This window comes from Gavialis gangeticus, unplaced genomic scaffold (assembly GCF_001723915.1).
Source record: "Gavialis gangeticus isolate Ggan-Ray unplaced genomic scaffold, GavGan_comp1, whole genome shotgun sequence".
NCBI lineage: Eukaryota > Metazoa > Chordata > Crocodylia > Gavialidae > Gavialis > Gavialis gangeticus.
This window is the reverse complement of record NW_017728993.1, coordinates 3106156-3119677: the sequence shown is the minus strand read 5'-3', so window position 1 is coordinate 3119677 and position 13522 is coordinate 3106156. Positions and strand designations below refer to the sequence as shown.

Sequence of the window (13522 nt, the reverse complement as noted above, 5' to 3'; positions counted from 1 at the left end):
GACAGCAGAGGGACAGGCTGAAAAAAAACTGCCAGTAGTTTGAGATTCTGATACTCTATATTGGTCTGTTATCTGGAAGGCTCTGAAGGCCAAATTCTGATCAGGTCCACTGGTATAACTCAGCTGTAGCTGAAGTGTGTATTTCATATTTTCTGCGTAAAATATGCTGCTCTTTGTTGTACCAGGGCACATTAGAGCAGAATTCAGTACCACGTCTTCAATGGAAGGAAACTCAGATTGTTAAGTCAGGTCTATTCTGCAAGCTACCTCTAAGCATGGATAAATTATCAGGGTCTCTTAGCTTGCACAGACCCTTGTGCTGCTGTAGTTTGATTACTTTTGGTACAAACTAACTCATTTGGCTCTAGCTTGGTGTTTCTGCTGTGTAGCACAGCATGCTGAAGCTCCTGTTGACTTCAGAGGGCTCAAGTCCATTCTTGTGCGTTCAGGTAGAGATTGAACAAAGCCATTTATTTTTTGCCAGCATTAAATGAAAGTAGGAGATTTAAAGAAAAAATGATCAATAACAAAATGCCAAAATTCCTTGATGTGATAGTTATGCTATTTTTTAATTATAAAATGTCAGAATATTGATGTCACATTAAATGTAATTGTACTGGAGACTTTGACATGCAAGGTGATCTGTCAATCTAACTTCAATTACTTTTCTTTCTTACCTGTCATAATAGTGAAGATTAGTCACAAGACAGGAAAAGTTATGAGTCAAATGGTTTCAAACTGGTATATGGGATTTTCACATTTCAAGCTATTTTGTCTCATCTCTTCATCCATGGGAAGATAAATATAACATTTAAGTTAACTAACTAAGAAGACTATTTAAAGTAGCACACATTTAATATTGCCCATTACCAAAAGACAAACTAGCATGAGAAAATGTAAGTAAACTCAAGAGTCTTTATGAAAGCAGAAACTGCTGATATCTCACAAATGGATCAGAAACTCGATAATCAAATCTGCATACTACCTAAGGAAAGACTTGACTAATGAGATGCCTCAGTCCAAACTTCCCTGCTACGGTGACTTCTGATTTTAAAAGTTACAAGCTGCCATGTGTTTGACAGCTGTCAATCAATAGTTTCTTAAATAACAGATTGGACTGTGACACAATCCAGACATGTGCTTGTATAATGAAGTGGTGCTGTGCAGGTGGTGTACATGCCACCTGGCTGTCGTGGAAAATGAACTATTTGAACATGGTGATTTGGTTTTTGCTATAATAACTATGAAGGGGATACTTACTGTTAATACAAAAAGTAGCATCTCTTGTCTCTCCTGGTCTGTCACTATTTCAGTCTGCCAAAAGTAGACCATTGTGTGAAAAAGCTTTGCTAAGTTATTCTTGTTAATATATAGGTATTTCACAGGTATTACTTGCAAAAATGTTCACAGATTGTCTCTCAAAAAAGAGCAGCTTACACATTTATGCTATTCCCCAAAGCCCCCCTCACCTATGTAGAAGGTGAATTTATTCTAACATTCATGAAAAATTAGTAATTAACATGTATCACATGAGATTCCTGCTGCCTTTCAGCATTTCAGAGAAAATGTCATCATCAAAATACATGTCATTTTCACTTCTTGCAAGAAAACATTGAACTTGGGAGAAATTAAAGGCTTCCTGTTGCTTTCTTCCTTAAAGCTCTTGTACTTTTCCCTCAAAAAGGAGAAAGAATCGGAGGAAGAAATAATATCTGCATGTAGTAGATAATCCTAGAGTCAAAATTTAGTACAGGAGTATTAAGCAGTTGAATCTGTCTCCCTTACAAAACAACGATTGATTCCTCTGTCTTGATGCAAGAAGAATCCTCAGAAATCATGATGTATTTAGCTTGACTACATTCTGTAGGCTGAATGCTCTCAGCCAAAGACAACAGAATTGTAGGCTACTGTTAACAACAGCACACATCCCTTTGTTTATATTTAAGCATTGTTGGCACACATGATATACAAGTATCTGGCCCTCTATGTCCAGTCATACCACTTACACTGCAGCTATTTATGCAGGAACACTGTCATGCCACAGATGCCCAAATTCACAGTAAAATTTAAAACTACTTGTCAAAAGTAGTTTGCATGCAAGTTGTATCAACATTTTTTCATGCTGTTGTCTGTCTTATGTCATCTGAGAAAGTGACCTGTCGCTCTTTCCATCTGGTGTTAGAGCAGCCGGAGACAGCACTTGCTGCCTGACAGAATTTTTGGAGGAGGATCTTTCTTAACAGCAGATAAACCCAGGGATCCAGAATCTGGTTTAGTGAGGCCAAACGGACAGCAGTCAGGAAGAAATTGCATTCCTCCTGCAGTTCTAAGTTTTGGTCCACGTAGTTGGTTGCATTGCAGTGTTCAATAGATGTATGATTGAAGATCATTTTCAACATCGTAATCTAAGGAGAGGTGAGAAAAATAATGTAATTTTTTTTCTAAGAAATATGCACTTTGTTGCTTTCTGCAGAAACTTCTTACAGAAAAGAAATCATCAGAACAGAGGTTTCCCTCCCCCTGCCACAGATTCCCCCAAATCAAACCATAATCATGGCAAATAGAGGGTGTACTTATGAACTTCATACTCTATGTTGTGGGAGGACACACAGCTTCAATTCACAGCAGTAAAAGGCGATGATCACATTTGAACCTATAGCCATCCCTTACTTGGATTTATACATCTGGTATTTAATCAAGGAGGCATTTGCTGTTTCCCCTCCTTGGGACATGGCACCAGTGGTATTAGGTCCGTGTGATGGATGGGTGATATATTTAGAATAACAAGTTGCTAAAGTTAGGAAACAAATCAGTTTACAATGGCTCACTTTTAAATTCTTCCTTGGAACTTTTGTTGGGCATAGCCATTTTTAAAATTTCAGATAAAGCAATGGAGATACTATTCATTTCTAAAAAAGAGCTTGGGGTCAGGTGGCATTAACTGACCCCTGTGTCACTCAGGAAAACTGTTCTTTAGGGCAGTCTTATTGTTCAAAGTGGGTGTATCTACATGTGCATTAGTGTGCTTTTACAAATGCAAATTAAATGCAGTACCTCCAATATAAGGTACTAAATAAATGTGTATTAGGTACACTAATGCGCAGTAGTGTAAGCGCATGTTTTTTAGGTGATGCTAATGCACCTTATTCTACTGTGCATTAGCATATTGGCATGGTTTTTGATGTGTTGCTTTAAAGCACAGTAGAAAAGGCTACTGAACATTGAAGCACCAGCGTAGACACACCCTGTATCACCTCCTGAGGTGCAGCAAAAACATAACCGGTGTCACTGCTCTCCTCTGAAAAAGTCTTCTGGATGTCAGATTAGATCTGTGCAATATTTTACACTGTTTATTAAAATAGATGGTTCAGATGAACATTTGAATGTAGCAACTCAGTTCTCCGTGTTGGTTTATGCATTGCCACCAGGCTTGTGGCTTTTAAAGGGCTTGTCAATTGAACATAATATAATGTAACGTAACTATTCAAGCAATTAAAACAACATGCGCTTCAACAGTACTTTTCATCTGAGAAGCTCGAAGTGCTTTACAAACATGAATGAAATGAGCCTTGTAAGAAAGCAACAGGACAGGAAAGATGTGAAGGCTGATGATAGCTTGAGCCAGTTCAAAAGGAGATTGGACACAATCTTGGAGGAAAAGCCCATCAGTAGGTATTAAGCATGGCAGATAGGAGTGCCACCTCAAAAACACAAGCTGCAACTGTAGAGGAGCAGGGAAGACATTCTCGATACATCCTGTTCACCTTCCCTCTCAGCATTCACACTCTGCCAGTGTGCGACACAGGACACTGGGCCGGACGGACCAAATGTGTCACCCAGTAAATGGCCTTTCTTAAGTTCTTATGTAACTAAGGCAACCAAGTGTTTAATCGACTTTCTCAAGCTCACATGAGAAGCCTTGAAAGAGCTAGAGATAAAACCCAAAGCTCTGCATGCTGTTAAGCTGAGTTACAAGTTCCCCATTTTTCTGTTGTCAGTCTATTGCTTGTCTGGGTAATAGCAATGACAAGGAAGCTGGTAAAGTGGTTCTGAGTACTGTGATATTTTCATATCTTAATATAATGCTGGGAAACCTGAGGCTGGTTTTTAAGGATGTTAAATACTTATGTTTTTTCCAGGGATTAGTTGGTATCCGCCCTCAAATTCTGACCCTGCTCACCACCACCAAGTGTTCTGTATATAAAGGGCTGTTGTTTTTAAATTTAGTACTATTTTGGACAAACTCACGACATCCAATACATACAAGGTTTAGCAAGCTTCATATTACAGCCTCTTTTCTGCAGTCTATAAATACAGACTCAAAAGCCTTCTCAGTGGAATCAGGTGTAGAACTTTGTCAGGGTATCTGAACTGCAGCTACATACTGGGGCAATATCTAAGAGCAAAACTAATAGATATTTTAAAGGGGGTGCAGAGAGATTACTTCTGTTACCCTGGAACTCTCTCACGAACATTTGCAAGTTTTGTTTGCAACAGGAAGAGCCGATTAGTGTTTACGTCACAGAATTTCCAGGTGCTCCAAATGACATCAGAGGCCCCTTTTTTGGATGACGTGGTAGAGAAAATCTATGTCATGAATTCTCATTCTAAATAAGAAAAACAGAGGTTAAGGTGGGCAACAGAGACACAGATGCAATACAAGCTCTATGAGGCAGGTCCTGGGTTATGTGTTTGCATAGCACCTAGTTCAGAGTGGGCAAAGGCCATTATTGGAACCAATGGACCCAACTGCTAAATCATTAAAATTAATGTGAAATGATCTGCTAAGGCTGACCTTCTTGACAGGGCTTTAAACTGAGACCACTGGTGGATGGGCAGTCTACTAACAGTTCTAGCCCAGGTCATGTCAGCTGCACTACCAAAAACTTGGGCAGCACAAGGGAGACAGCCCAAGGAAAGGTCCCGCTAAACCTCTCAGGGAAGCATTGGGCTTCCCATGGCAGTCTCAACTGCCTGTACACAAGCGCCAGGAGCTTGGGAAATAAGCATGAGGAACTGGCCCTTCTCCTATGTGAAAATGTTTATGACCTGGTAGGAATTACAGAGACCTGGTGGGACTCCACCTATGACTGGTCGGTGGCAATAGAGGGCTATAACCTGTATAGGAGAGACCGTGTTTGGAAGAGAGGTGGGGATGTAGCTCTCTACATCAAGGATCAGCTCATCTCCCTGCAGATCGAGTTTCCAAATTAGGAAGGGCATCTTGAGACCCTCTGGGTCAGGATACAAGGAGAACATGGGGAGAGTGACTTACTCGTGGGAGTCTACTATAGACCTCCCCACCAAGAGGAACACCTAGATTGAGAATTCAATAGGGAACTGGTCAAGGCCAAGCGCTCCCGACCCATGAACGTCATGGGGGACTTCAACGTCACTTCCCTGACATCTCTTGGGACGAGCGCATGGCCAAATCTGACAGGTTACATAGCTTCCTCACATGCATCGATGACTTCTACCTAACCCAGGAGGTCTATGGCCAATGGGGTGGACCTAGTGAGCGATCTGCGGATCGAGAGGAAGCTTGGTGACAGCGACCACAAACTGGTCACCTTCTTAGCTCACCGAAGAGCAGACAAACCCAGCAGTAAAGCAAAAGTTCTTAAATTGGGAAGGCTGACTTTTGCAAACTGAGAGAATTGGTCAGTCAGGCAATTAGAGGCCATACCCCACCAGAACAGGATGCACATGAGGATTGGTCATTTCTTATAAACATAATCCTTAAAGCACAGGGCAAAGCCATACCATCTCACAAGAAATGCAGTCAACAGGCAAGAAAGCCCCCACGGCTGAATAAGGAACTCTTGGACCTTATTAAGTGAAAAAGAGTAGCCTACACCAGCTGGAAAACAGGAAGCGTAACCAAAGAGAATTATTCTGCACTTGCCTGCAGCTGTAGAAAGCGGTCGAGGAAAGCCAAGGCACAAACTGAACTTAGGCTAGCCACGGGAATCAAGGACAACAAAAAGCCTTTCTTCAGCTATGTGGGAAGTCGGAAAAAGAACAAGGATAGCATTGGGCCCCTGGGAGAGCCAGTGGGGCAACTGACTTCTGATGCCCGAGAAAGGGCCACTCTCCTAAATGACTTTTTTGCATTGGTTTTTCATTCTCCCGGGAGGATCACATTGTCAGGAATGGCACTGTGGGGGGCGCGAGCCAGGCTGTAGCTATAGCCCCGGGGTTCTGATCCCCTGATGTTAGTTTAGCGAAAGGGAGAGGTGGACTCGTAATGGTTGCAAAAGTACTTTCTTTTATTTAGTCCCTTTTTACATGCGCTCCACTGATACAGATGTGGCTGCGCAGGCAGTTACACTTGGTTACACACGACACTCAATCCCGAACTGACGCCAGACAACGTTTCTTACTTGTACACCACCGGTGTGAACGTGGGTGCAGGACGGATTCTGTCCTAATCCAGGCAAGAGACGAAAGGAAGAAAATAACAAACTCGTTGGATCCACGTTCGGGTGAGGCTGGGGAAACGATTGAGCATCCATCCAGTTCGCTGGAACGAATGCGCGAAAAAACTCAACGGTTCTCGGGAAAACAATAAAGCTGTGGACACTTCGAGAACCAAAAGAAAATCGATCGGCAGATTGTTCTCCAGAGACAGGAGAAGCCGTGGGAAGTTGGCCAGGCCTTCCCAGCGAGCGATGGAAGCTCCGGCTTCTCGGCTAGCTGAGCGGGTGATGGATGCTGCACGCTGCTCTGCTGTTCTTTCTGCTCTTCCTCCCGGGTGGAGAACTCTGCCCCAGTTTTATAGGCCTGATGACAAACCCGGATTTAAGCCCTTTTGATTGGTCCACCGGGTTCCCTACAGGGGCGGGGCTTAGCACATGGCCAGAGACCATGCGGATGGGGTCTTCCCAGCACATGGCCAGGGGCCATACAGCAGGGTCTCCTGAGCACACGGCCAAGGGGCCATGCAGCAGGCCAAACGGGCTTCCCAGATAGAAGAAAGAGTGCTTGGCAGCACCTATTGCTGGGCAGAGCTTGCAGAGCCCAGCTGGAGTGTGACAGGCACAAACCACCAATCTGGGAGCAGGTGATGGGCCTAAAATCAATGTAGATAAGGTGAGGGAACATTTTGAGTAACTGGACATTCACAAGTCTGCAGGCCCAGACGCAATGCACCCAAGGGTCTTGAAGGAGCTGATAGACATCATTGCATCCCCCTTGGCAGAAATATGTGAAAAATTGTGACATTCAGGCAAGGTCCCAGATGACTGGAAAAGAGCCAGCGTGGTCCCTATCTACAAGAAAAGGAGGAGGGATGACTCGGGGAACTATGGACCAATCAGTCTTATGTCTGTCCCTGGAAAAATCCTCGAGAAAATCCCCTCAAGGGATCCATCAATGCCAGACTGACAGAAGGCAAGCTTCTGAATGCCAGCCAGCATGGCTTTGTGACTGGCAGGTCATGCCTTACCAACCCCATTGCCTTCTATGATCAGGTAACATGTGCCCTGGACAAGGGAGACGATGTGGACATCATATACCCGGACTTCAAGAAGGCCTTTGACCTAGTTCCCCATGATGTGCTCATGGTTAAGCTGGGGAACTTAATGATCTCTTGGGTCCCTTCCAGACCTAATGTCTACAAAATCTATGAAATTTTTGGATTGCTAGTATTGCTTAAAAACAGGAATTTTGCCATCATCAATTTCTTCTGCCTTCAGTTAACTCCTGCCCTTTATTTAAAGCCACCTCCATTGTAGACTATGAGCTTGCCTGTTGTGTTTGTATTCTATGCCCATTCTCAATAGGGTCTAGCACTATGGGGTACCACCTTGAACGGGCTGTTAGGCATTATCAGAATACAAGCATGAAATGTAAACAAGCCCACGTGCATACATTACATCAAAGGAAAGCCAAGTATTATTAGGATTTTCCTTTGGTTCAGTGCCCAGGCATGTTTTAAGAACTTGATGATAGCTCATTCATTGCAATCTTTTGTCTTGTTTGATTGTCCCTAAGTTAATGGAACGGTAACAGCAACAGACAAATAAAAGACAGTACTTTTAAAAGAGTCTGTTTTCATATACCACATCCTGTTTATTTTCTTTCATACTACATAATGCTCCACTTTTTATAGACAATTAAATTGTTTTACTGGAAACTTCACTTTAGTTTGATAGACTTGGAAAGGTATAATTGTATGAAGCTGGCACTGGCCATTTAAAATATTTTAAATTGAAGATTATAAATGTTACAGGCTAGCAGAATCAGGTAGTTTAAATCGATAAAGTCAATAGAACTACAGTGAAATGTATAAATAGGGCATCTGGCCTATAATTTGTAATGTAATGAATGTATGTAATGTAATGTAATGAATTACCTTCTTCTATGAAACTGTTATACATATAGCAATGTGGCAATTAAACCAGAATTATGAATATCAGAGATACTAAAAACCTACTAAATCACTGAGTTTATCTTTCCAGTTAACAGGCTTACTCTCTATTGTACATTTGCCTATGATCTGCCCAGACTAATTTTAAATTTATCTCAACATATTCAGTGCATATATGTAAAAGCTCAGACACTCCCAGAGCTTATAAAATAAAGCATTTTGAAAGAGCATCCATTATACTGAAAAATAAACACACAAACTTGTCTTAAGTCTAATGTTCCAGCTTGCAACTTCTGCGGTTTGTGAAGGGAGGCCACTGGGAACACAGTGGCAAGAGTACATTGCCACTGGGTTGCAGGTGCTCTCTTTCTCCAGTCAGTGGCCAATTCTACAATAATCTAGAATTGTAGTTTGTCATAACTACAAACTATACCGTTGCTCTTAGTAGCCATGTTGGGTTTGGGGAGAATAAGGTGGTGATTGTATCTAAAGGATTAGCTGTTGATGAACATGAGTAACTGGTCAAGAAGATAGTGGCTGACGAAAAGAATCTTGTTTCCCATGCTTTGATATCTCTTTCATAGAGTGACCATCATCAACCCCTTATATGGCTCCCTTGCACAATGGGAAGAAAATAAGGGAGACTCCATTTAGCAGCATATTTTCCAACTCTCTTTTCTTCTCTCCTCTCTACTTCACCCTCTGATGCTGAGGAGACCCTCACTGAGCTGAAGAGCTTTGTGAGTACCAGAGGATTCTCTCTCTAAATGTCCCTACAATATGTACTTTCACATCTTCTGTAGGGGAATCAGTTCTGCTACAACTTGGAAAGATGTATGGTGATGTTGCAACCTAGGAAGAGGAAAGCAAAGCCTGAATAGAATAGGGCTCACTGCTTTATACCAAGGAATTTAACAGCTTTTCTTGCAGATCATTTACTGAATTATGACCTCCCCAAAACAAAGGGTTTAGGACTGTATTTCACAAGTCTGAAAGTGATACATGACAGTGTTCCATAATATTTCATATTATATATGAAACCATCATGTGTATTGGGATGTAATGACTTCATTCTGATTGGGGGGAAAAGGTTTCTTTTTTTTAACAAGTAAAGCGAAGGACCATGCAAGCCTTTCTGAATAATCCAAAATTATTTGAAATCGCCCTGTAAATCCAGACATAGTCTGTCATCTGGAACTGTGTTTTGGTAAAGTTGTTATGGAACTATTTGCTCATTTTACACCTGTTTCTCGGAACAAATATAGAATGACTTCCTCTGTTTTTTATCTCTAGCTGGTTTGACTCAGCCTGATTTTAGACTGATGTTGATTTACCGTGATTGCTATTCAGTAGCTAGCCACCAAAATAAATAAAAGATTAACACAAAGGAGGAATATTTCTGATAAATAAAAAGTTTGATTGAGAAGCTTATTTTCCCATTAATCTTTGCACCAAATTCCTGCAGAATTTTGTGTGCTCATGAAAGGGAGAATTAAATATAGATCCCCTATTTCCCTTAGTTTATACCGTAAGAGATTAGAAGAGGGGAACCATATTCCTGATTGTAGGATTGCACCATAGTTTCATTATCATTTATTCTGTATTTACATTTTGTTATTGAACTGCCTTACTTAATTCAATCGTTTCCACCCCCATGATACCAGCCTAAAAATACAGTAGCTTGTACAAGGGGTTATTACTCAGCTAATAATAAGAGTGTAATAACTCATGAGCACAGATGATTTTCACAAAAAAAAAAAAATCAGCCACAGAATGCAATTTCCATTATTTTATTATTGTAGATACTTTTGTACAATAATAAGAATAATAAAAATCAATGATAGGCTGGGGAGAGGGTGAATAGAAGAGTACTGATTTTTTCTAAGCTGTAAAAATGCTTAGCACAGTGTTTGGAATAATTGTTTGAATTCAATTATAAACAGAACCAAATAGTGCAACAGGGAAGTTAATGAAAGCCTCTCCCTGTGACCTGTATTTCTGCAGAAGTGTTTTGGAGATTTCCATAAGATATTTTAAAGTACTAAGAATGGTCAGTTCTCCAACTGCACTTTTCTTGTGTGCACCACTGGGTTTAAGACACCGGCATCAATGAGAAACAAACTGCAGCTGTCTTAGCATTGGGACATAGTTGACCTCATCTGCAGTAAGTAATGCTAATCTTTGTAATTATTCTAGACGATATGTTAGAATGGACAAGAGAAGAAAAGAAATAAAAACTTGTTCTTTAATGATTACTCCACATTGTAAAACTAGAAAACCCAGGGGAGTATTTGGTTGTACAGGGACAACACTTGAAGGGAGGTATTACAGAACTGGTTCCCTTGAAAGCACAAAATGAAACATTTTTAAGTGTTATTTCATAATGAAACAATACAACTAAAGAATTCACTTTGGCTTTCAGCATAGTCCAAGAGAGGCTGAGGAAATTAACCAAGATAAAAGCACAGGGTTGAAAACCACTGTGTTTCCAACAGGCACTGCTTTTTATTAGTAAAGGTCAGGCTGGTTGTCAGTTGTCACCTACCACTCACGTTGTAGCAAAATGCCAGAGTGTCTCTCTGCCCTCTTTCCATCTACCTGTATATTTTCTATTATATCAATGAAATGTAAAAGCCTCAGCCAGTTCGTCCGACTTGTGCTGTGAGCGTTCCATGAAATCCTCTTCCCTCCTGCATGTCTCTGCCTCGCTTTCCCTCTATACAGATGCAGTAAATTAAAGAACTGGAGAACAGGGTTTCAGTAGAAGTTGGGAATTTTTTTCTTTTACTTCTTACTATGCATAAGAGTTTTTGGAAGTCAGCAGGCAGCACTGCTACATAATAATGGGGTTCTTTGCTTGGTTTTTTTGAGTGTGAGAGCTACAGACCCTTTAGCTTAAACATTTATGTGGTTACATGAAACTGTTATGTATGACAGATTCCTAAGACCCTACCAAGTATTAAAGAGGTTTATGTTTTTGGAAAGGACCTAGTACAGTTTAGAAACTACAGTTATTTAACTATAGTAAAACAGCATAGTAAAAATTATAGTTGGAACAACAGGTTATAAACAGAATAGAAATTGTTTGAAATTATGTGAGCTCCCTATTCAATGTACTACATGAGATAAGATTAAAAAGTCATTAACTGCAGTTTTTTACTTACTTCTTTTGCCAGTCTTTAACACCATACAGTTGCTCTGTTTCAAAGGAATAGAGCTTTAGTAACAGGTGTTTGATGCATTTTTAAACACATTTTGGACACAACTCCCTCTAGTAGATAAACTTCACTAAAGTAACACATTATATTCTGTGAAATATGATTTTTTACCTGTTTGGCTAGACCTGATCATATTATATGTATTGTTTACAGATGAAGTTACAGGTATGGAGCAGAGGGCGGTGAGATATTTTCCAAGAGTAGAAAGTGCATGAAAGAATCTATCATCATGCCTGTCTACCATTTCAGTTTCTGTCTTTTCTGTGCAATTGGCTGTGACATACCCAATTATAAGCAAGTAATTTTATTATCTGTAGAAAAAAAGGAGCTAATTTGCTGTAAAATAATGAGCTAACTTGAGGAAAAAGAGGAGCTAACTTGCTGTAAAATAATGATTCAGTAGTTTCAAATGCTTGTTTGTTTGTTATATATACTTTGTTTATGCTTTTTTTGTGGCTCATTTTCTTTTTCTGGTTTTCAGGAACACATTGCTGTCTCTAATTTATAGCACAGAAGAATGGAAAAAAATGCATAAGAACAGTAGTGATAAAATCCCACTCATTCTTGCTTTCAGAGGGTGAAAGGGCCAGCAGCAGCAGGGTCCTGGAAAATTCAAGAGGTTCTTGGGTGGACAAGGGCAGACGCAGAAGAGCTACATTCAGGAGATTTTATGGAAGCCCTGTATGTGCAGGATGGGGCTAAGATCTAGCCAGCCATAGGCTGGGATAGAAGCAAGCCATAAGCTGATCTTTCAGGTGGTGCCTCCTCCCTCTCTGCATTTGACCTATGTCACGGACAATGCAATTAGTCATGTAAACAAGGATTTTCTTGCTGCATAAATGGTATATCTGTCCTACAGTAAGGGACCACTTCTTGATATCATAACCCCCACCTGGCAACTGAACTCAAAAATACATATTATCCTATTTTTGCTGGCCTATGGGCACATCCACACGTTGCCCTATGGTGATGTTACTGCACTGTGCTTTAGTTCTTCCTATTTTACTGAATTTATAACCATCCCAACCATTCAATAAAAAACCCCAAAACAACCAAAAACCATCTTCTGTTGCAACAACATCTGTCTCGCTCTTCACACTCTAGCAGGGATAATTAAGATTTGTTTAGTTATGTGACAATAAGGAGCATTTCCCAGGATGTCTGACATTGTAGGACAGCTGTTCATCTCAGAGGGTTGTACTCATCTGTGGATTAAAACACCCCAAAAGTATCCTGTATTTCTTTTCAATACCCTCAGCACTTTTTTGAAAATCTGTCTTTCCGAGGAAGAATGTCACAGCCTAGGTTCAGACAGCTCTTTGGTGAAGTCTGACTGAATTCTTAACTTCTAAACTCGAAGGGTGCCATACATAAGCAGGGAGGAAAGCTGCTCCAACACGCTGTAATTCTAGTGCATTGGACCAATGGAGTCTGCTGCAGCGTGGCAATTATTGCACTCCAGCAGCCTCCCGCATCTTGTGTATCAGCATCCCTACACTTCAAAATGGTGGTGGGGGGCGCTTTATATCAGCAGACTTCCACTGATACCAGTGCCAGTGAGATCAAACTTGGCCTTAACTCTGTGATTTTTATTGTAAAACTAGTAACTATAGTAAAGTTTGCATTCTTGCTGACAAAGGGTTAAATTTTTAAAAAGCTCAAAAATGGGGATTCAGCCATTTGCTTGAATATCACATCACGTGCTTTAGTAACTGTACATGCCACCTGGGGGAGAAAATATCCCCACTCTCAGGATGCTGAGCCACTCTTTGAAGACTATTTGTGTCCAGTGGATAGAATGGTCTCCACAGACCTTACAGAGACTTCTCACTGGGTAAACCGAACGCTGCGTCTAGGCCTGCTAATGCTTCTGCAATAGAAACGCATCAGCTGAGGCTGAATACTTCTTAGTAAGGTAGCAGTAGCAAAACCT

General features: G+C 40.8%; 1 protein-coding gene across 1 annotated transcript in view; it reads right to left on the bottom strand.

Moving 5' to 3' along the window:
• Positions 1-550: 550 nt before the first annotated feature.
• The window catches only part of PTGER3 (prostaglandin E receptor 3), a 22091-nt gene continuing 9119 nt past the window's right edge, over positions 551-13522 (bottom strand). The window contains exon 2 of the mRNA XM_019528402.1: positions 551-2405. Within this exon, the coding sequence (XP_019383947.1) occupies positions 2118-2405 (288 nt within the window). The 3' untranslated portion in view covers positions 551-2117. The remainder of the gene's footprint in view (positions 2406-13522) is intronic.